The sequence below is a fragment of the Pectinophora gossypiella genome, chromosome 17 (genome assembly GCF_024362695.1).
Source record: "Pectinophora gossypiella chromosome 17, ilPecGoss1.1, whole genome shotgun sequence".
Taxonomy (NCBI): Eukaryota; Metazoa; Arthropoda; class Insecta; order Lepidoptera; family Gelechiidae; genus Pectinophora; species Pectinophora gossypiella.
This window is the reverse complement of record NC_065420.1, coordinates 5,947,970-5,973,657: the sequence shown is the minus strand read 5'-3', so window position 1 is coordinate 5,973,657 and position 25,688 is coordinate 5,947,970. Positions and strand designations below refer to the sequence as shown.

The 25,688-nt window shown below is 36.8% G+C and overlaps 1 protein-coding gene across 5 annotated transcripts in view; it reads left to right on the top strand.

Moving 5' to 3' along the window:
- Window positions 1-25,688, top strand: part of LOC126374347 (protein dead ringer) — a 150,971-nt gene that overhangs the window by 92,348 nt on the left and 32,935 nt on the right. For all 5 annotated transcript variants that reach the window (XM_050020949.1, XM_050020946.1, XM_050020947.1 and 2 more), the window contains one exon: window positions 6,703-6,775. In XM_050020949.1, coding sequence (XP_049876906.1) covers window positions 6,703-6,775 — 73 coding nt within the window. The remainder of the gene's footprint in view (window positions 1-6,702; window positions 6,776-25,688) is intronic.

The window sequence follows — 25,688 nt, the reverse complement described above, 5'->3', positions numbered from 1 at the left end:
CGATTCTGTTTCTGATTTTATCGAAACTATAATTATTCATGTGATCAATTGACAGTTTAGTCGTATGCGCCTTCAGGACAGCGCATGCGTGTTACCGCGTGACGTGCCGTGTCAATGCTCTGACATGCGCATTACGGTGGTCAGAGATTGACGTTTACCTGGCTTGGCGTTTTGTTAAACTTATTGCTTTGGCAATCTTGTGTTTTCGATTTAAGTGTTATTGAATATTTGCTTAACAGTTTTAAAAGAATAATATATTTCTTTCAAAATTTAAAAGAGTCGCCATTGTTTTGATTTCAACACCGTCGTGAAATAATTACATATTTTGCCAATATGTAAGAAAGTATAGCTCTAGTAGATACACGGCTTAACACTTTTTAAAGTTTTAATTGCTTTACGTCGCAATTACATAATTTAAGAAAAAGTTCGATAATCGACGCATGTAAAACTACAAAACCGCGGTCCATTCAGCCAACGAGCGACTCACGCGCATCAATCTTACGATCGTCACTGTCGGCCCGACGCGCCCCGCGCGATTAATCACAAGCGGTTTCGATTAGCGCCCTATAACACGGTAAAACAAAAAAACGATCTCCAATTATGAACCATCAGCGCCGAACATTTGTTTAGCATTGGTCACAAGTTGATGGGTAAAGGGTCGCATTTGGTGCAAAAATGTTGTTAGATGTCGGGACTTTCGAGATGTATTTATTGTATATAATGGTCTATGTAAGGTAAAATTGAAAAGATTTGATAATTCAGGAGGTTTCCTTCTGCCTATTAATTGACACGTCTTATGGCAGTATGCAAAGACTACGGAAATCTTACATGCTAAGATGTCGCATTCACGACCTCCGTGGTTCAGTGGTTGAGCGATGGGCTCACGATCCGGAGGTCCCGGGTTCGATTCCCGGTGGGGACATATCACAAAAATTACTTTGTGGTCCCTAGTATGGTTAGGACATTACTGGCTGATCACCAGATTGTCCGAAAGTAAGATGATCCGTGCTTCGGAAAGCACGTTAAGTCATTGGTCGCGGTTACTACTTACTGATGTAAATAAGTAGTCGTTACATGAGCCATGTCAGGGGCATTTGGCGGCTCAACAGCAACTCTGACACTAGGGTTGATGAGGTTGGTACTCCATCTCACAACCCACACGATAGAAGAAGATAAATTATTTTCACATCTTCTATTCTCATCAAAATCTTCATAATTATATTCCATATACTCGCCGATTTAACGTAGGTACTCTTGATCTGCCGGAAATACCTATCTATTACCGAAAACAAAAGAAATTGCTAAGACTTTCGTCCGTTTCGTTTTGCCAGACGTTCGAATTTGACCGACAAAGAATTAGAAGGAAACAGGAAGTGTCAAATGGCGTTTCGTTGTCGACGGCCCAGTTCGATGGGCTAAGTGCCCGGTGTAATTGTCCGGCAATGCAAATAGCTTTGTTTGATGACGAAGCGCCACGGCTCGGGACATGCGATCATAGTGCTGGCTGGTTGGAGTGTGAAAACTTATTTAATTTACTTTTTATTGCTCAAGGAAGGGAACTTGAGGCCCCGAAGCAAATAGTGATAGTTGGAATAGAATTTCAATTGTTTTTTACGATAAATATACTTTGCAGAAGAACTTTTAAGCTTAAAGAAAGCACAATCGAAATAGATTTATATATGTACCTTATTGAGAGTTATTGAGGACAGAAGAGGCAAGATGATTAGACACGACGAATTTACTAAAAACGTCATAAACGGGAAGCTACAAGGAAAGAGAGGAAGTGGAAGACGAAGAACAGCTTGCATGGAACAGATTAAAGAGAAGGTGAACATCGTGCCTTATAAGGAAGTGACAGGCCTTTGGCCTTTGATAGACAAGAATGGGGAATGCTTCACCGACAAGAGCGTGTCTCGTAAATTAGTGATGAGGTACTTTATGGTGCGTCATTTGGCAGTAGATTCTTGGTTTTTTTTTCTATCAAAATCTATATCTTCATTCCTTGACTCACATGTACCATTACGAGATCTGAGACGCAACTAAGGTCCATATATAGCTGCACCTTCTTAATTTTGACGTTACCATCAATGATCCGTCGTACTTACCCTCAATCATAACCCTGATTTCCCACCACTACGAGTATGACCCGTGGAACACTTCTGCTCATATAGTTCAACTTAAACCGGACGAACAGTTTACCTAACGGGTTTCCCATATTGACGTTGTGATGTCACAGTTTTGCACTTAAAATGCTGTAATACTCTCAATTCTCGGTATACTTACGAGTTTTTTGACATTTCTTTGCTTAAGACACTCATTGTTCAAACGTCATTATTTCCTTTGATTTTTCTTGGTATTATTTGGGTATCAATGGTTTGTTTTCTGTTATTTGCGTTGTTTTTTTGTTATGATGATTAAGAAATGTTACTATAACGCAATATTTTATTATCATTTATTAAAACAACATTTGTGGTAGTAAAATCCAATTTTATATTTAATGAGTAGTGCTGTTTTCACTAAGTTTGCTCGGCCATTATAGAGGAGACGGCGATACGGCTCAGCACCTACCAAGGATATAGTCATGGGTTTATGTATGTTAATGAGTTGGTGCATACTCCACCATACTATTCTAAGGGTTGATTAACAGGCCTCTACATAAACTATATCAAAGTTACTTAATTCAAACGTTGAATCAACTGAAAATAATCCCAGGTGTCTATGGATTCAAATAAGGTAAATACATGTATACTTATAACAAAATGAAGGGGTGTATATACTTACCTATATACATGCCTATAAGTAAATGTTTTCGTATGTTACTTACCAGTTTTTTATACGTGAGCAATGATGCGTACTCTAATGGCGGTAGATAGTCGTTCCTAAGTGGCGGATATCGAGAATTATTTCAAATGCGCGCGCGCACTGCAGGGCGCAGGCATTTGCATCTTACAACCTTATACACTTATCTTTGTCGCAAGGGAAAACGGAAAATTTTAAATGCCTACTACGCAACGGTTTTTCTGATCGTTAAAAACAACACAGAAAGTTTTTCTATTAGATAGTTTGTGTACATTCTGACAGTTTTTGATGTCATAATTATCATGAAGAGCTATTGAAATCTTAATACGGCGGGGATTAATTTGCCTCAGAACCAGAATCCCAATTCGCGTTTATCTAACCTACACCAAGTCAATTATAGTACTTACCTACTTACATTAATGTCGAATGTCCTTTTATAATCCAAACCCCATTGTTTATTGTGTCTGGAACCTAGGCAGCAAGGGGTTAAGGGATAAAGGGGGGGGGGGGGGGGGGGGGGTAAGGCTCGAATTAAGTCTCGATGAAGGTGACCGCATATTAAGGTGTGCTTCAGAAAAACCACTATGTATTTACCTTTTATCAGCTATGTTTCGTCAACATTCATATTTAGAGAAGTACCTCAAGATCGAGGCAAATGGAATTCTATAGTCTATGTATGTATATCTATTGTAAAATTGGTTCCTAGCTTTAATAACACAGGTTCATCATATCATACCTTTACCAGATAAAAAAGTTAGGCGCCTTAATTGCCACCGGTCAACATCGATTGATGTCATTCTCTCTCTCTCTCTCTCTCTCTATTTAAGAGCTGCGCTCTTATCGGTGGAGTAACCGCCATTTTTGTCATTGACCGTTCAAAAATAATCGATCGACTTAGATGCACCAAAATGAATATGGGAATTTACCTTTAATCTACAATTTGTCGTCACCATTCATTTTCTCCTTTCCCGTATAAATAATAAGAGTCATTAAAGTAAACTGTCACAGCACGGTCTGGTGACTGCATCGATGATGAGAACTTTATAATGAGGTGTAATGCAGTAGCGGTGTCCCGGACATGCGGGCCACCACGTGCGTACGCGCACCCTTGCCGCACTTCCTACGAATATTAATAACTTCATTATTACTATTTATTTGTGCTTCTGTAACCGTTTTTTTACATTTGCATAAATTATTGTATAATTCCTATTGCGAAATCTCAAGCCTTCAAGAAGCTTAATTAGTTTAGCTTCGAAACGTATTTCTGTATTATAATTCAGGGGGGTTAATAACCCAAGTAGCATTTTGTTCCATTTAAGAGTACACATTTAGTTCCAAGGTGAACTTAAAGCATTACTACAGTTCACTCGTGATGTATTAGCTGCATTATTGCAATTAATTACACCTATACCTGTCTAAGGGACGTATAGGAGTGTAGAGTAATACTTTTATACGATTATGGGTGTTATAATACTCTAACAACTATCCTTTAGTCAGCTTTCTGACTAAGAGCATTATAGGAGGGTAGAGATACGGCAACCGCTGTTTAACGGCCTACTAGTTCGATGTTATAGAGCTAGCATTTTAATATAACACTTGTGGACATTTATAAAGCCAAAGGCTGTTATGTTTACTTGTTTTAGACTGTTATACAGCCAGTAGCTGTATTAGGACTTGTTTGTGATACTTAAAATAACCTTTTTTTACTATCTGTACAGAAGTGTTTAAATGATTCACATGTGGACTCTAGGCTGTTAGAAAGACCATATGTGTTGTCCATTAACATCAATAGCAGTTTATTTGTCCACAAGTACTACTCTTATTTGCTGTAAGCTGAACATGAATGTAAATGTGATATTCTATTACACTTTTTCCCAAGCGCCATTGCAACCGTTGTTGGTGGTTCCGTACATGATGCAGAGGAAAATATTATGCCTGAACCTGAAAGTTCCCTTCAAAATAATGGTGATTGCAAACAAATTATTTTCTGTCCTTTTCTGTCGCAGGGCATAATGTTGTCCCTGTTTATCTAGTTTTTTTACATTATTTTAAATACCTCCTTGAACAGAGTAGTGTTTTTGTAATGTAAATACTCTGACGCCAACTGTGTGTCTCACACGAAAAGGTGATTTTTGTTAGTTTGTTACAAAATTTGTACTTTAGGTATTCATACTTGACTATAAGTAACTGGGCATTTTTAACTGGGCATTTAACGGCCATTAATAATTTTTATTGCGGATCTCTAAAATTTCAGTATTTGAAGAAAGAATTAAAGATAAGTACACAATTGTCCTGAACTACATCTTAAAGCTGTACATAAGTTCACATTAGAATAAATTAATTGGCATTGGCGCTGTAGTGGTACAAATGTGGGACTTCATATAGATAACAGCATTCTAACAGAACACATGTGAACCTAATATACGCTCACCGCATTAAATAGGAGTTATAACAGTTCACATAGCCGTATTTCATTTCCACCATTTTGTTCTACGTAACCTAAAATATTTACCAAATAAATCTACAAGATTAATGCAGATTTATCACAAAATACGCAGATAGAGCGAATGAGTTTTGGTTTCATGTTAAAATTAATTACCGTAGTATAATTATAATTCCAATAAAATATCAAAAACTGAAAATGTAAATTTTCCTCTCAGCCAGTTTTAAATATTTCAAAATGAATAAAGCGTTTTTACAGAGGCGCGTGAAATTTTTAGTTGTCAATATGTATACATTTCACGATAAAGTTGCATTCCCATGGCATTAACATGATATGGTATATAAAACAGGTACTAATCGCGTGTTATATTATAATAATAATCCGCCGGAGTTAGTTTGCCCCGAATCCGTGCACTCCGTACAATTGTCAAACTAATATATTAAAATGTGGAAATAATTTAGGACACAAGTGAATTTAAGGTAGCTTACTGGAGTACTTTTGTCCGATTTTAACTGTAAAGGCTGTGTATTTAGCCACTTATTACTCTTTATTACACTCATGTACGTTGTATGGTTCACACTGCGTTCCATATAGTGCCGTAAGTCAGCCTTAAGTCCGATGTTACTACTTAAACTGCTATTATAATGCTATTATACTTCTAATGTACAGCCATAGTGAACTTAAGGCTGTCTAATTTGTGCCCAAACTGGTTCAATAAAAGCATTATAGCAAGCTATACAGCTCATATACAGCTGACATACACAGCTTGTAGAGTACATGTGAACGACTAGACATCTTATATAGAACCCCGAATGCTACTTGGGAAGGCCACATCGAAGCAATTCATCTAAAAGAAAGCAATGTTGCAATTTGACATTTGCGCATATAAAAGTAAGTGCGCAATGCAAACAAATGTCAAATAGCAATATTGCTTTCTTAGATGAATTGCTTCCATGTGGCCATTTTAAGCCCCCAGGAGCGAGTTCTATTCATATTTTCTTTTCCTCATTTCACTGAGTAATGCACTGAATAAATATTTTTTATTTTGCCTCATTTACTTATCAGCAGGGCTAACATGGGCATCATGATAAAATTATCGATCGATTCTATAAATTTTGTCGAAATGGATAATTTTGTTTTTTTCCCTAACATGCGTGGCACGTGATTTTGTTCGTATTTTGACAGAACGACATGACTTAGGACCGTCGTCGTGGAGATCCTTGGGGGAGGCCTATGCCCAACAGTGGGCGTCGTACGGCTGATGATGATGATTAGCACCAGTCGACTAAATGACATAATTATGTATATCGTCAGTATCGATAAAATGTCAGTGACAAAATTTTATCACATCGCGCAAGTTGGCCATACTGGTCAACGCGCAGTAGATAATTTTTAGTAGTAATAAAAATGTTTTTAATAATTATTATTGTATTTTAATAAGTCATTTTCTTTTGTTACAGCTGTATGAGATCAGTGACGACCCTCAGAGGAAGGAGTTTTTGGATGATCTCTTCTCTTTCATGCAGAAACGAGGTAAGTACCTACTTAAATTACCCAAAACGCTCTGAAAATTGGTTTTTACTGTAGTCTAAAATTATGTGTCGGCTGTTGCGGTTTTGTTTTGGTGATGTTATTTTTCTAATTCGATTCGAAATTCAAACCTTAAAGAGATGTTTGGTTAGTCCAAAATATTTAATAGCCCATTCTATTTATCTATTTATTTTTATCTACTAATGAAAATTATATTACTAATATAAGTGTAGGGAGCGCTGGTTATTATAATAAAACCCTATATAGGATATTAAATTACAAGATCCAAACATTGAGACGCGTTGGTTTGCTCGCGCTAGAGATGTGACTGACCATAAATGGTAGACTATTAGGTATGTCCCATACAATAAGTACGATCATATTTATAGTAACATAAACCTACTTCTATCGGTAAAATAATTTTCATTAGTACATAAAAATAAATTATGTATATTCCAAAAAATGTTACTAGCTTTAATAGGATAAAATATTAGTTCATCACGTTTGACTTTATCAGACATCAGGGCGTGTAAAGTGCCACAAGTCAACATCGATTGATGTCATTGGCCGTTCAAAATGAATCGATCGACTTCGATGCACCACAATGTATACGCACCTTTCCATTTCTCGAGGCAAACCTATTTTCCCACATCAAGTATACTCTATTAAACTTTGATTAATTCTCTGTACCGATTGATATTTCTTGTAATTTATCATAAGACTAAATGCTCCATTCACGATCGTTTTGATCGAGATGATACGACTAACCAGCGTATCTTGACCCGTCTGACCTTATCAATTAGTTCTAAGCAAGGGTCTGGTTGTAATGGATGGTAGATACAAATCGGATTATGGACCAATATCAGTCATTGGTGGTATAAACGATTTTATATTGTGTAGATCGGTGGTTTGTGATAAGATCGTTGATTGACGAGTACGGGTCATTGGTAGACGATGTATTACTATTAAAGTGGTTAGACAATATGGTGATCAAAGTACCTATGCATATTTCTCATAAGGCAAATTAGTACTGCGTATAGGTAACCTACATTTACGTAGGGTTCAGTGAATGTTTTGCTAGATTTAAAGTAATAACAGGACGTCAAAGGTTACATCTTTTTTATCTTTCGTTATTTTACCAGATAAAAGATTGCTATGGACGCTTATTTGAAAAACTGAACAACAAAATGAAGATGCCAATTTAAAGAACCCGCAATTGACACCTCTTATAAACAAATCCTTAACAAGCATCGACCGTAACATATTCACGTACACAAATCTCTTTCATAAAGCACGATCTCTCATTTATATCCCCATATTAATTAGCCCGTTCAAGTGTTACATACGAAACGAGTGTGGGAAATTTGCCACAAACATTACTCGGAGATAATCATTATATTTTAAATATCATAATAGAAATAATTAAGGTAGAGATCGCTCGATCGCTTCGGGCGTTCGAATCGTGCACGGGCGCGTGATTGATAGCCAGTCTTCTGTCTCTTTTCGATGCACTGGTTTTCTATCCTCTAGGTTTTCCGTTTCTCTCTAGCATTAATTGATCCCTTTTGTAAATGGCGCCATGATTGTCGCGAGATAGATTATGTTGATATTCCACTGGCTGTTAGTCAAATCAATAGCTATTGTTGCAAGTTATTTATATCTCAAAATTAATTTTGTCGAGACAAAGTCGAGATTATGTCGTGATGGTAACACAGTTTTGGAATTAGTTTTATTTTAACAGCCTAAGGCGTTATTATTGGAAACTTGTGTATTAATGTTGTTATAATTTGATTTATGATTTCTTGTTTGGACAGGGGCATAAGCGTGTTAAGAAGCGTTGTAGAGTTCTTATAACATCAGTGTCAAAGAAAATTACACCGATGATGTTAACAAAATAAGTCCATATAGGAATGTGTCTGGAAAGGAAGTAGAATAACTATCGTCTAGATTCTAGACGATTCTAGACTCTAGAATAAAATTACCTTATAACCTAGAAATGGGTAAGTAGTTGGGAAAAGGCAGCTTAGCAGACACTCGAATCAAGAATGGATTTAATTCTACATTCTCCATAATTTTGTACTCCTCGTCATCACTAATTTAAGAGCCACGCTCTTGTCGGTGTAGCATTCTTCATGCTACTTTTTACGGAAAAATAGGGCAGTGGCTTTCCTCTTGCCTTCAAGTCAAATCAAAAATCATTTGGCGTTGCTACTTATGATATTTTAATTGCCAACCTTATGCCTTGGGTTAAGAATAGTCCAGTAGCACAAAAAGCGTCGAAATAGCTTAATCAGTGGTTGGAATCGGCGGGGCGGCTCGCGGCTGGCCTGTCACTGAACGTAAAATTAAAACGGAAGGAATTAAACTTTAGCCGTGTATTACACCGATATTAGTTATGACATTCATTTTATATATTTATATTTTAGTAACTAATATGCAGACGACTTCTCTGGTGCAATAGTTAGTCACGTTAAGTTATTTTTTAAATAATCAAACGTTTTGAAAGTTGTAAGTATTGAATGTTTTCGGACAGAATGTCTACGGCGCCCCTACGCTTAGCGCAAATGTGAATGCTTTTATATGATAGTTCTTCATCTCAAATACAATTCTCATGTAGTTCCTACCTAACACGTGTGTTACCATAGTCCTCACGATCAAATATACAAAGGCTGTGCCCAGTGGGACGTGGTAAGTACTTCACAAATGGAAATTGAAACCCATATTATTCATGAAAAGTTTTTATTGTGCACATTTTCCATGCGTGGTAGAATATATCATTTTAAAGGAATACTGTAAATTATCTTTTTTTATTACTTACAAACTAAATGTATGCAATATTAGCAAGATCACTCGCGGCGATTGCTTCTGTGCTAATGGTTCCATACATATTATATGATATTATGCTAAATAGTTTAGACTAGTTCTCCGACGCGGGTCTCGCTTTTAAATTATGTAAATTTTTGTGCGGCGTGCATGTATAAAGCGATTGATGAATGTGGAGGAAGCAAGAGAAGTGTGTCAGGATCGAAGCAAATGGAATTCTATTGTCTCTGCTTACCCTGGTGGGAAATAGGCGTGAGTATATATATTTATGTAAGTAAGTTTTTGTTGTTTCGTGCTCGTAATGTGTAACAGATACCAATATGTACCTACAAATTGAATATTAAGCAAACTGAAAAGCCATTCCCGAATAAACGTATATTTACTATTTTATTTATCCACTATTAGGAATAAAACCCGTCATTAAAGATCAAATTTTCTCAGGAAATAACAGAGAATGTTTCAGAGTTGGAAAGGTTCTTCTAACCAACATCTTACTAACACTATAGTAATATATTATACATCAATGTACTACGTATCCTATCTTCTTTGGTCAAAGAAAATGGTGTTGTTGACAATAATTTTTACAAGAACCTGTGTAATAAATAAATGAACTACAAAATAAAATAAAAACTGTACGTTACACCACAGTGTAACGACGGCGAATACGTTGAGAGTATCAGTGTTCGCCATCTTACCTCTTATCTTGAGGAATAAATTATTATTCAATTTATCAACGAGCGTAGCCAATAAACTTCTGGTCGTTATTACGCGTGAAGATAACTTGGAACTAATCGTTTAATTGGTCATTTCGACTGGGAAAGTACTTACTGTTGGATAGTTACAAATACAATGTAACCAGCACCGATCTACGTGGATAAACGTGCGGCTATTGGTCGAATCTCTCGATATACAGCGTGCCGCAGGCGCTGGACGTCTTAAAACTTCTGAGTAATAGACGTAGGACTCGGTCACTAATCAACCTGCTTCACTCCTTTTTATGAAGAATTCTGAAGCCTAAACCAGTGGCTTGATCTCTCATGTAAGCCCCGCAAAATTGAATTTATTGACTACTTAATTCACCAAGATTGACAATAATAGTACCTATGTAGTAATAAGTAACATTGTCGACTTTTGTCCCGGAGATCGATGTTGCTTGTGTTGTTTTATAAATCCTGTTTACAAGCTTTAGAAGCATAAATATTTTATTTCTTTATTAATAAAGTTGATACTGCTATAAAAATTGTAATAAAACGTAACCACAACTTGCAAATCCATCAATTTATGGGTCGTGTGAGCCATAAACCCGTAGCTGTATTGTGTCTTAAATTGTCAGAGAGCAAACATCAACATTTTTAATTATTAGAATTAATTTATTCCAGGGAGGTTAATCTCGCTTGCTCGCCATCATTCCAACTGATCTCCTCGTATTAATAATGTTTTATCATTTATTATTGGTCTTGAGTAATGAAAGTTAGCCGACCACGCCCCACGCGCGCCGCACTCTGTCTTCGTCTCAACTTATAAAAATAAATTAAAAAAGCAACGTTTTATTTTTTATCTGTGGAACGTTTAATTTAATGCCAGCGACAAACGATTATGTAAATGTTAATCAAAGCCTGTGGGTGTTCTATAATAAATGCGCTTTTAGATCTATGGATGTTGATCTATTACGATTGCAAATCTGTCAATGCGTTGAAAGATATTTGCATATGGAGTTAATCATTTAGATTTACAACCGATTAAATATATTTCAATTTTGACTAATAAGTTGTTGTGTTGCCACAAGCTATTCATAAAACAATTAAAAAAAGTAACGTGCGAAGACGCGTTCCGTTCGGCCATATCGTTCAAAAACTTGTCACAGATTAGAATCTTTTTTGTTCGATATGATATGTATGGCACAGATTATAAAGAGTATCAGCGTATCAGATGGTTATCCTGGTGTTGGGCTGTGTTGATGAGCCGGGTTGTTGGTTGTTGCCACGTGAGCTCGTTAGCCGCTGATTGATCGGCCATCGTCCGCTCCTGCGCACATACAGCCTGATCTTTTTGACATTTAAAAGGGTATTTAGTCTGTCGACGACTCTTTAATGACATATTTATTACTACTTTTAAATGAGTACCGTTTTGGTTCACTTAATACACAATACGTACCTAGTGTAATCGAAGACAGTCCTACGTTTATAACGGGTTGCACATCATCTCCGGTGACAGTGTAACTCTGATTTAAAAACAGCAATAAATTGAAAAGTTATATTTAAAACAACTTTATACTGTAAATAGTGTCCTGAAGTTTATAAGATTTATAAGAATAATATTATCGATATTTACAACTTACTTACCTGATTCTTCACGTTAACTTACCAAATTCTTCAACTTCACTTACCTAATTCTTCACATTAACTTATAAAACTATATACCTAACCTTCTAAGGTAAGTTTTTAAAAGATCACCATGTAAGTGGACACCTATTGTTTCACTTGTTAATAGCGAGTGGTATAACTAATAACATCTCATTCGGATTCATTTCCCGTGATTAATTGTCTGTTTAATCGATATGAGATGTTGTGCCAACAACCTTCTCGGGTTTCTTAACACCACAACCACTTCAATCCCAACCTTCGAGAGGTTAGGCTAAGGTATATTTTTGTCTGGGTTTCCGACCATGATACATTAGGTTAAAGAGTTGATCTATCAAATTTTTTTCATCTCATTGAAGATAGCCTTTGTTAGAAGTTTAATTGGTCTCTTAAACAGGCTTGTAGTTAATTCGATTTCGAGCCGAGCTTTGCTCATTTGTTCCTGTCCATCCGTTTAGTAGACGAGTGTTAATCTACAGTTGATTGATTAGAGATTCCAATATTTCTGGGCGTGGATAGAGTTTCCGTTGATTGTGGATTTAAGTGAATACAAAAACATTTGGGTTTTAATTCGTGTTGTAATTTAGTTCGGGTGCAGATGGATAGATGCGTTTTTTTCCCTTATAATTATAATGGTCTAACTGCATGTTTCATCACAGTATTTTTAATCGTAATTGAAACAGAAAAGAAAAGAATGCGTAATTTTGTAAAGCTATTACGTTAAATTAGTTTTTACATTATTATTTTCGAAATTGACAAAAGATATTTCAAACTAACTTTTATGACATGCAATAAGCAGCACAAACAAACGGGTATTTGACTAGGTCAAAGATAAATTATAAAATGCTAATCTAGAAATAGAATTCAGTCTTAAATTACCAAACAATTGTCTAGTTTTCCTTTATGGCTTAATTTCGAATTTAATTACGAATTAAGTGATAATGAGTACGAGACTTAGAAAAAGTTAAGATCTACTCTGAACCTGCGTGTGTGTATGAAACGATTGATGAGTGTAGAGGAAGCAAGAGAAGTATGTTAGGATCGAAGCAAATGGAATTCCATAGTCTCTGCTTACCCTGGTGGGAAACAGACCATCTCAATCTAGTATCTCAATTGACTAAGCATTCAAGTAGCCTATTGCATTTGTTCCATTTGTAAAAGCAGTGGCGGCCCTAGGACGGTGCGAACGGTGCCAAAATGGGAGGCAAAATCAGCCAAGATGGGATCAACCTGGCTGGCAGCCCCGGATCTACAGGGAAGTAACTGGATTGGGCACACCTGCCCTGTGAATTAGACCTCTTAGTGGCCATATAAAACTCATACATTTAATGGGTGGCCGTAACGACATTTTTGGCACCACCCTAAATATTTTGCTAGGGCTGCCACTGTCTAAAAGCAAGCTCGCCGTTTGATCCCAATGACTCTCATTATAAAACTAGAGTGCTTTTGTGACACTGCGATGTAAATAAGCGAAGATTGATGGTCTGCGATACTAGAAGGGTGGAGATTGATGGTCGTGTGAGATTGACACCAGCTAGCAATAACGTGTTAGAAATGTTTTATCCACTTGTTAGTTTTGGCACCCGATTATTGCGTTTACTATTATACTTACCAATGATGTGGGAGTCATTAATAATGGGAAGGTTATCTATCGAGTCGGCTCTCATTTTATAGGTACTCCAAATAATACGTTTTCATACACCACTCTTCTTCTTCTATCGTGTGGGTTGTGGGGTGGTACCAACTTCATCAACCCTGGTAGCAGGGTTACTATTAAGCCGCTAAAGGCCCCTGTAACGACTACTTACTTAGGTACATCAGTAAGAAGTAACCGGGACCGACGGCTTAACGTGCCTTCTGAAGCACGGATCATCTTACTTTCAGACATTGGTGATCAACAAGTAATGTCCTAACCAAACTACGGATCACAAAGTATTTTTTGTGATATGTCCCCACCGGGAATCGAACCCGGGATAGAAGATATACCACTTAACCGAACCTTCAATCCCAAATAGATAGAATATATAGGTCTAATTGGTATAAAAGTTTCGTCTTAAAATAGTTAGCACCTGAACTAACAAAGTAATTTGTGACAATTTGATCACCCGATTTGTATTGTCCAATGACCTTAAGATCGATTTAATTTTAGTCTAGTATAACTCTAGCTCTGATAAAAAACTTCACCCACCTGCCAAGTCTAATTAAAGTAGCACAAAACAACAGAACCCTATGTTCAATTTAATTGATTCCAGTACCTATAATCAATTAATGATCTCCTACTGTTGACTTGAGTATTTTTAATAAAAAAAAGGGAGAGTTGGTCTAAATGACAAGCGTAGTGACAGTTTGATTATAGTGCGAATTCTCCGAGACCATTTATCAGAGTATGGTGGCCTGGTGACGGGAGTGAGTTTATTCAGCCCACTCATTCATAGCGGCATCGGGACTCGACCTTTTAGCATGCGACATGCCCTTATGTATGTTGTGGTGTAATTTATAGGCGATTCGCTTTGGATGGAATTATCTAGAATATTTCAGAAACAGAAACTTTTGCATTATTCGAACGTTGTATACCCAAATAATCATCATTAATTCAGATACGAACGGACTTTTTGCGTGATTCGGAAGGCACGTTAAGCCGTTGGTCCCGGTTACTACTTACTGATGTAAGTAAGTAGTCGTCACATGAGCCATGTCAGGGCCTTTGGCGGCTCAATAGTAACCCTGACACCAAAGTTGATGTGGTTGGTACTCCACCTCACAACCCACACGATAGAAGAAGAAGATCATTAATTAATGAATACTGTTTCCACAGATAAATCTTATAAATATTTGAGTGACTTTTAATATTCGGCATAAAGGTAAGTCGCTTGTACTCTTTATATTTCTCTTTTGTTTTGTATTTTATTAGTAAGTATAAGTAAGTACGAATAAAGTATTTGCTGTTTGTATATGAAGCATGTAGAAAATGATTTCTGAAAAAAGTCTTAAGCGTAGTTTTTATAGCTGTCAGTACTTTGACACAAACAACAATGTTTGTATATAACATTGTTGTTTGTGTCATTTATATTGTTGTTGTTGTTGTTTGTATATCATGTAGAAAATGATTTCTGATAAAAGTCTCGACTTTACTTTTGATATCTGTTTCAGTAAGCTCTGATTCGCTTATTACGGAAATGGCGAGCGAGAACTATCTATTTCTTTCCGCTCTCTTATCGAATCGCTTGTTTCTCGTCCCTAGCGTGGCGTCAGTAGCGGGCACCCCGCATGACTTGCGCTATCCCGGGCGTTATTGGCGCGAGATGACCGTAACAAACGCTACTATGCCGCGGTGGCGTGCTACGGCCGAGCTAGTGACGCGCCTCGCTGACACATTTATAGACTAATAATAAAACTTGCTGCACTTTTCTTTTTTGTCACTATAATATTTTGACTTTTTAGTACATTTTTTATCTTTGAAAGCATCAATGAAATTGATTTACATATAAGTAATTAACGTTCATGTCAGTATTTGGTTGGATCAAATATTGAATAAATGCATATTGTATGTAATATACAAAATGTGATGGAGCGTTGGAAATTGGAAATGTAGTCGGCAGCTTCAATATTATATTGTAAATGTAACACTCTTAGGAAAACGGACCATTATACTTTAGTAGCGCTCTGTTCTTTCCGTTACCTTGAAAAGCGCGAAGTATGAATGAATTTCTCCTCAGTGAACAAAAAAGCATAAACCATAACAATATTAAAGTACAATAAATACCTACCATTACGTACCTACAAATACCAAATTCTCCCCATGAGTTTTCGACCATTTCATCTGCTTGATTTGGTAATCCAAATTTCAAATTCTTGTCAAATCTGTTGACAGATGGATGTACCGCGTGTAATATTAGCCGACTTTCTAGTGAACACATTAATTATGCAGTTTACTTAGACGACGGTAGCGGCTACTGGTTTTGTTTGCTTTATACTCAGGCTCGGTACGGCCTTTCCCACAGATCACTATAATTTTGTGGGAACGAGGAATAATTGAATGATTTGATGAATTGAATTTCGAACGATTTTTATTGCCTTTTTCGAGTTGTTTACAAAAAAAGTTATAAAAAATTGTTTTGAATTGAACGAGAAGTTCGATTTTCAAAATCTCGGTTGAGTTTTCGTTTTTAATTCTTCATGTTAAACCAACTAATATCTACACAGCCATGTAGTTGTTAAATAGGTTAAATAATTTCTACAGAAATGGATGTTGAAATTAAGATGTCTCAAGATCTAAACAGCTCTATATCATCAGATCGAGGGCACTCTTTCCTTTGGGATTCGTCACACATTTCCCATAAAATACTCCTTTAGCGACACTTTATATTAACCGCGAAGCATTCACAGTGGCGTCTTTGATAAAAAAATATGTAACTTCCTCTGAATATACGGAGATATGATCGATTATTTTCGTCGTCTCGTGAAAAATGTTTTAGTATTTTGTCGTCGTAGTTGAGAGCGTGTCGTGATCAAACGGCGACCGCAGCTGTTTGATACTTATACAAATAAAAGTGGAATTAATCAACGCTATAGTGATGGAAACCGTCATTTCGAATCAAGAATGACCGGAAGGAATGCGGTACGCGCGATTTGATATTTCTTAGTTTGAAAAGTATTTTAAGCACTTTTTGAATGTGTTTTTTACAGTTTCAATCAAGGCAATAAAATTCCCCAATTGCATTTGAAAGTAGGCATTGTCAAACTATCATCATTATCAGCCGTACGACGCCCACTGCTGGGCATAGGCCTCCCCCAATAAGTTAGAAAATTCAATTTTAGAATTTATCATTTAATTGATAACTTTGGGCTTGGATGGTTTTCTCTACCACCTCGTTTCCCTTTTCATAACATGTCTTTATTTACTGTAAGTAACATGTTATGAACACACATGTCAGTTGTGCTCTAGGTGAGGCTAATCCCATCACTAGTTGACAGAGGCGGCTCCTCGTGCCACCTTCCTGTAAACGTGGCGATTCGATGCTAATCTCGCGGCGAAATGTGAATTGATATATCACAGTCGCCGCTACTGCCAGATAAATATTTAAAATTTTAATGAAATTCTCCCGACATTCACATCTCTATTAATATTTTTTATCGCGGCTTAAACGTTTCACTCGAACCTTTGTTTGTGTTCTCAATAAAATTTAAATCATCTTACACGAACGTCTCTCTTTGAAGTCGCGTGTTTAAATATCTAGCGATTGAAACTACTATTTATGTTGAATAGTATCATTAGTTTGAATTTTATTGAGTACAAATTATAAAGCGAAAGGGTGTTTACAAAACATGAATTTTTATGGGGTCTTAATGAGCAGGATTTCGTAATTCATTAAATATGTTATTATTACTTCTCATGATACTAATGTTTATTGTCTTAAAACCCGACCCTCGATCCGTCAGAGTTTTTGGATTCATTCTGTAGCGCCGCATATTTTAATATTCATTAATAAAAGTCAACGTGTTAGGGCCGATGCACAGAATGTAAACTGGACTTTAACAAGAGATTAAACTTCCGTTTATGGTAATCACATTGTAGAATGTTCTTGTAAACTTTTGCTTTCTTCGCATCAGTTATTCATCATAGCGGGTTATGATAATGTTTGTATTTTAAAAACATATATGGGGATTTAAATGTTATCAAAACCAGTTTTTGATTACAAATTCCGTGTATTTCAATGTTACAGAAACATGATAATTAAGAATTTACTTGTCAACAACCTAAGAGTTCCTCGGGGACGTGAAAAGCTGAGAATTTATAATGTGGCATTATAATCTCGGACTTGTCATAGAACTTTTTAAATGATCACGACTGGTATGATAATCTGTCATTAAGCAATGCATCTCATGTACCTCATGACACAAAAAGTGGATCGCTGGCAAGTGGTGCAAATTGTTTTTGGAGGTTTCTGGTTAGTGCCAACCCTTGTCAATACGTGATTAAAACTCGTATGAATCCGTGTTAATCTCCAGTTATGATTAACGTTGTCACCGGGCCTCTCATTCTGTGCTGTGGGTGGGTTGAAACTATAATTCATATCGCTAAATTAATTTAGCGAATATATCACGCGAATAAAAGAAATTATTCTTAACACACATACAACACGGCCTATTTTACGGAGGAATTTGAAGTTTTGACGGCGAATTAGTCAGAGATTTAAAATAAAGTAATAAAATAATTGCTTCGGTCTTCTATAATATTAGATAGTTTTATTTTGAAATAAAATGAGTTATATTTATACTAATAAACTCTTGCACTCTCAGACTATTGACTATTGACTTGGAACTGCATAATAGCATGTTAGGAGCATATTCTTACCAAGATCTCTTCCTTGTAACTTACGACTTACCGGGTAGTAAAAGTAAGTTTTTTTTTATATCTCTATGTATATTATACTCACTAAACATAAGTGGGTATGCTTAATATATGGCACACCTAAATCGAGCCGAATTAAATTCGTGCCCGAAAACGCATTGTGTGCGATATCACGCGCGTGGGTAATCGATTGTGTTTAGGTATCGAATTCGAGCAATGTTGATGATGTAATCCGATTCTGTCGCGTTTTGATTACGATTCTGAGGTTCGGGAGTTCGTGAAACTTCGTTATTTAAAAATATAGTTGTACAAGAAAAGAAAAACATAACAGCTGGAAATGTCAAATGAAATATGATCGCAGGTTGTGCCTTAGCTACCTGTCTATCCCTGTAGGAGTAATGGTTACGTGTGTTTCTAGTCAGTGCGTTTATATATTTAAAAAATAATGTGTAGTTCTTCTTCTATCGTGTGGGTTGTTAGGTGAATTACCAACCACATCAAACCTGGTGTCACGGTTAGTATTGAGCCGCAAAAGGCCCCTGGCTCATGTAACGACTACTTACTTACATCAGTAAGTAGTAACCGGGACCAAGGGCTTAACGTGCCTTCCGAAGCACGGATCATCTTACATTTTGGACAATCAGGTGATCAGCCTGTAATGTCCTAACCAAACTACGGACCACAAAGTATTTTTTTGTGATATGTCTCCACCGAGATTCAAACCCGCCACCTCCGGATCGTGAGCCGAACGCTAAAGTATTACTGGACCACGGAGTTTTTATGTTTGTGTTAAAAAGACGTTGACGTAATACATAGTTGTCTAAATACTTAACTTTTGCCAAATGTATGTGTTATCCCACATATTCGTACATACATGTAGTTTGATTGAATTTAAGATTTAGCAATGTGAAAATATAAGTTTTATACCGATTCCTTGTAATGATTTTAGGTACTCCTGACCAATTTCACAGTTAAATTAATTGGCTTGATAAAACTTCCAACAGTTTATAAGGAAATTATATTGTTGGACGTTTGATCAAGCCAAATATCAACTCTGAATCGAGTATTTGTTTCCGAGAAGGCCAGGCAATAAAAAAATATAAGTCTAAGGAGTGAGTGTGACCGCATTATAATACTAAAACATGGTCCGCTCTTTCCACAGTTTGTATGAGGCTATTGTTGTCCGTCTGTCCATCCGCATCAAATACGCCCATAAATCATATTCGTCGTAAATTCGATACGTCTCACAATGAACCATCTGTTCTTATATGAATTTTTAAAATCGTGCGCGACACCAAAAAAAATAATTATATTAAACGACGCGACATTTATACGGTTATTGAATCGATGAAAGGACACTTCAGAATGTCTCTTTAGACTAAATACGGGAAATTCGGGGACACTCTCTTTGAACAATTGCGTTCCAAGTTCGAAATTGAAAAATGGCGACGTTTTAAATGGCACAAAGTGGTAGGCGTTGTCGAAATTAGTAAATATGAGGGCTTTTACAGTTTGTGAGGTAATTGCGGCGTATTATAGAGTTGAATCACAAATTGCATACTAGCTATTGTTGCGTGCGGCCCCACACATCAGCGCGTGTTTACGCGACAAGCACGTTCCTTTTACTTTGTCGCGCGACATCTGCTGATGCCGAGACATATACCTACACCCCTGCTGCCCCGGCATAGAGTTGATACTCCCCTGGCGGGAGTGTCAACCGGGAGTGGCAAGTCAATCGACAGACGCGTTTAATTTTAAAATTCAACGTGTGAAGGGAATTTTATTGAGGGTTTATTTAGAGCTTTCCTTACAATGTCAAGGTTTGCGGCTATTGAAATTACGCGTGCGCTTTGTTTCTTGTTTTGTGTTCATTTACAAGTGTTTCTATACAATGGAATTTTCAACACGGCACTCAATGTTGAGTAGCAGTTTGTATTTGCAGCCTACTGGGCGGAATCTTCTTGCCTTCTAAATGCATTTAAGTACAGGTTTCTAACACAAGTTATATGAACAGCTTATATACGCGCCACTACTGGGATTAAGAATCCCTTTATTGCACCTTACTGCACCTGTGTAGTAAGTACTAGTAAGGTCTACTAGGGCAGAGGTTCCCAAACTTTTAATGTAACGGAACACCTAACGTCTCAAATTATTACAAATCAAAAGACCAATTTAGATAAGGGTATTTTAAAAGTGTAACACTTTATTCTTTACTTCAACTTTTAATACACATGCATACATTCATAAACTCACGCCTATTTCCCACTGGGGTAAGCAGAGACTAGGGAATTCCATTTGCTTCCTGACAAACTTCTCTTGCTTCCTTTTTTAAGGTCAATGGTCAATGTACGTCCTTCTAGGTCTTCCTCTGCCAATCCTACCACCAACCTAACTAACTTTTAAAAATAATTGTTTTATAGTTCAGTATTAAGTAGGTACGTCCGATAGACAATAATTTCGCGGAAGCCTAGTGACTTTTCTACGGGACCCCCAAGTGCCATGGAACCCCCTTTGGGAAACACTGTACTACGGTATTTCACTACCAGTAAGCAGCTACCCGATTCCTGTAGAATAATAATAATATAAAATGTCATAACTATTAGAGAAGAGAGAGAGAGAGAGAGAGAAGACCAAGATCAGTCTCAAGATTTGTCTGAATCCAGAAGAAAAAAAATCCACCCGATTAACTAGCTACTTCACGGTATGCCTACATTACACTTTTTAGTTGCGATTGATTTAGTAAAGCAATACATAAACTTGCGCCTAGATTTGTCATTGGCGTATCGCTAGCAGCGGAAGCCAGAGGAAAAAAAGAAACTTGCGCTTGATACTTGTATCCGGGTATGAAAAATACAAGTCGCTAAATAGATACTTGCAGCCGTGCTCAGTGTTGATATTCTAACATGATAATTAAATGATTTTTGCGCGCAAAAGATTTTATAAAAGAAAAAAAAACATCATTCTCATTTGCATAGATGGCGCCGGCGTCGGCTTAGTGACGATACATAGATCGAAAGAATTTCGCATAGACAGGAGGAGGACCCGGTGGTGTAATGGTTAATACGCTCGTTCCGGCCTGACAAGAGCTGTGAAACTGCAGCTCTTGATCCCGTCAAAGGCAAAATTTGTTTCGATAAAAAAATTGTGTTGAAATTAAATGAAAATTTATTATCATAAATGTGGTAGGTATATCGATGGAAGTGAAGCTTATAGCGCTCAGCACATTTAGTCATGTTGTGACATACAATAATAATTACATAAAGTACTTACTGAAAATTAATTACAAAAATACTTATCTATATAAAAAAAAGTCTGTAATTAGCGCCTCTTTGCTTCAATATCCTTCCTACATTGTGTTTTAGGAAATTAAAAAGTGTTAAAATAGGATATTGACGACGACTTCATCGGGGGTCTCGTCGAGATGACCAATTTGTTATCTAAAGAAAACAAATACGTGCCCACCAGAACTAATAAAGGCTCTAAGCACACAACCCAATGGCTTTTATCCCCAAAGCTCTATAGTCGAAAGTTCCATAGCAACGAATACTGTTGGAAAAAAAGTGATAAGTCCTTTGTAATCTTTCTGACGCCACAGAGGCTTACTTCGAGTTAATTGCTTTGAAATACTTTTTTTTCAAGTCGGGTAAATGTTTTATTATTGTATCTTGTCTACCTGAATTGGAGACAGTGCGAGCCGCAATAGATAGGTACAGACGTAGAAAAAACTACGATAAACGATTGACTCACAATTCAGCAATGTTATCGACTATCGGTATGTTTTATCGATATATTTGTTTTGGTGCGTGCCCGACATAATTGATATCTTACTTATTTGGAAATTAAAGCTAAATCAACATTTTGATAGGGATTCCAAATTATGTATTTATCTTCAAAACAAGATATTAATAAATCTATAGATAATGTGTTCTACGGCTTTATATTAGCAAACGATGTTTGTTTTCATATACGACGTTGATTACTCAAAAGACTTAATTACTAATTATGATGTACCTAATCAACCGTCGTGTACCGTCTTGCTTTTTTGTAATTGTATTGTGAAAATTTGCTATGATATTATTGTCTTGTTTTTGTGTTTGGCGTCCTTTTATAATAAACTATATACATTCTATTCTATGCTAATATTCACGGTTACTACGATCGTTCGTCGGTACAAACGTAAGTAACTTTGTCTATAAAAAAAACTATCACCGACCGTATTTCTTAAATACCCATATAGTTCCAGGAACTGCTAGCAATAAGATTTCGCCGCCTGCTCCGGCGCCGATCCCGTTACGGATCCATAGTTATGCATCGATCCTTTATTTAAATCTATTCGTTCAAACCGCCTTTTGTTTACCACACGTTCTGGACAAACAAGCCATTCAATGCCTTCAATAAAAGTAATGGTTTTTTGCAATTCGGACTTTCCAAGATCGGTGAAGTTAGGTAGATTTTATTATCTTTAAAAGAAAGGTTTTTTTGGGGTTTGAACATCTGGACGTTAAGCGTTGTATTCTAGAATTTACTTTAATTTGTTTTCGACACAATTGTATGCAAGTTAAGTTAATAAAGTAGAGACAGTAAAGAAAATCTTTGGCAGCATTTGTGCCTAATTAAGTTTCGCTCTATAACTTTATGGTAGAGTTTGAATTTGGCATCAATACGTACCTACGCCGGAATACAAAGAAGGGTTAAGGCCTTTGTTTCTTTTAATCTGATAAAGATTCGCATAGGTACAGTCTTATTTTTTATCTAAATTTTTAAAATAGGTTCAACGAATTCAGTATCGCTATGAATCAGCAGTTATAAGGGCCATATCTCACTAGGACACTTGGTGGCTCTGTGCTGCAACCCTGCTGCGAATTCTATCGATAGTTTCGACCAATACACCCAGCAAATGCTATCTACCTGCATAAACGTCGTATCAGTTAAGACCCCCGATATAATTCGCGCGCGAGGGCTGGTGTCTTGTTGGTTAGGTGGTTATACAAACTGCGCATGCATCTTGTTTGCTTGCAGCACCATGGTATCCTAGTGAAATATGGCCCAAACTCTCAATAGGGTGATAAAATTAACAAGAACTAAATAGAAAGACAATTTCCATAGTCAACTTTGCATACTTACTTAAGAAATCGCACCTAATAAAAACCACCATAGAAGCATAGCGCACGGGAAAGTTGCATTTTATCGCTTTACTTATGTCATCATCATCTCCCTAGCATTATGCTGTTTTTCACAGGGTCTGCTTACCTAACTTGACGATTTGACAGGTCCGGTTTTTACAGAAGCTACTGCCTGTTCTGACCCTCTAACTTGCGATGGGAAAACCAGCCCAGTATAGGTTAGGTCACATACCTCCGAAAATGCATTTCCTTTTTTTTTTTTTTTTTTTTTTTTTTTTTTTGACGTGACTTATTGTAGATTTGCCGCAGATGGCATTAACTACTTGGCCGGGAAAATGCATTTCCAAGATCCAAACATGTATTCGAAAACAAATTTGTCAATCATTGGTTTAGGCCTGTGCTGGATTCGAACCTGCGACTTCAAAGTGAGAGGCAACCGTTCTGCCAACTGGGCTACCACGGCTTTTATCGCATTATGTGTTATAACAAAAGCCTATTCTGGTAATGTCAACACCGGTTTCCGTCGAGCATATGAGGAACCGACGATTGAGCAAAACAAGTGATTTGCAACATTGTTACCCAGGCCAATTGGTTTTGATTACGAAATCAGAAGACGAATAAGACACGTTGTTCAGAGTCGTTAAATCCTTACATTGTATTGGTAGTTAACCCGTCAAATAGATGTCGATTTGCGCATTTGATTATTGCTATTGCAATATATTTTACTAGGGCTTAGTGTAGTATCTTTTTGTTAAACTTCGAAAGGATGGATAGAAAAAACTTGTTTTGCTGTGTCTTTTGTAAAGTGACGGACAATTGCTACGGGCGATAAACTGATCCCTTGTCGAGGTAAGGATCGTCTTATCCATCCTAAGACTTCGCATCAACAATGGCTGGAAGTTGACTTCTGATTACTGGTTCTGCCCACCCCATTAGGGATTAAAACGTGAGTTTATATTTAAGTATGTATTATGTACGCTCTACAACTTTTTATTATTATATTGAGGTTGGAGGAAATCATTACACTATCTACGGGACACGGATATTATTGTGTTCATTACCACTTTACATATAGGTAAGTAAATATCATCATCATCACTAATTCCATAGCCACGCTCTTGTTTTTGTAGCATTCTCCATTCTTGCCTATCAAAGGCCAATAATTTCACTTCCTTATAAGACACGACGTTCACCTTCTCTTTAATCTGTTCTATGCAAGCTCTTCTTAGTCTTCCCCTTCCTCTTTCCTTGGAGCTTCCAATCCATGATAATTTAATAAATTCCTTGTATCTTATTAAGTGTCCAATTGTCTTGCCTCTTCTGTCTTTAGTAACTCTCAATATTGGCCTCTTTTCCCTTATTCTTACTAGCACTTTCTCATTAGTAACCCTTTCTATCCAACTTAATCTTTCCATCCTCTTCCAACACCACAAAAGGCCTAGAGGCTCTCTCTGTCTTTCTGTAAGTTAACATTTATCCTGTAATTTGTTCGTATTGATTTTTACTACTTGCTCATTGAGTCATCGTATTTTAAAAGGTCGTACATTGATCAATTTGGAGATATCCTTAGAAAAGGTTTAGTACGATCTTCTCTGAAGGCAGGCGGTGGAGGGAGCAAGACGGTACTACGGTCAGGATCGAATCAAATGGAATTCCAGTCTCAGTTTACCCTGGTGGGAAATAGGAGTGAGTTTATTTACCTATGTATGACGTATCCCGAATCTTTACGTACACTATTCCGCCAAACCAATTTCTGAAAATGTAGTATCTATATAATGTAGGTATCTTGGTGGAAATACAAATTACAACTCAGTTGCTTTGCAACTAAGTACCAGACTAACTTAAGTCGATCGGGTTAGCGTAATATTTTCCATAAACTATAAGCTATTTCGCGATTCCTCGGACCTTTGCCGATGCGTTACGGGATATCGATCGTGATGCTGTGCAATTTGCCGCGATCGCTAGATGGCGTTTCGCGGAAGCGGCTCGCTATACGTCACGCGGCGCCCGCGCAGCCCATTGCTATGTAATTTATTGGTTATTTCGCTGTAATTGTACCTTTGCCGCCGTACACTAAATGTTCCTAGTAGTCCATACTGTGTGCGTACTATTCCAACGATAGATAGTAAACGTTTGTGGTTACTTTCTACTGGTTTTTTATTTGGTTTATAAAACTCTTTAATATTTCTAGTGATAATGTAAGCAATTTGGAGTTAGGCAAGTTTCTGGCCCTATGCACTTTGCTCTACATTGTAGAC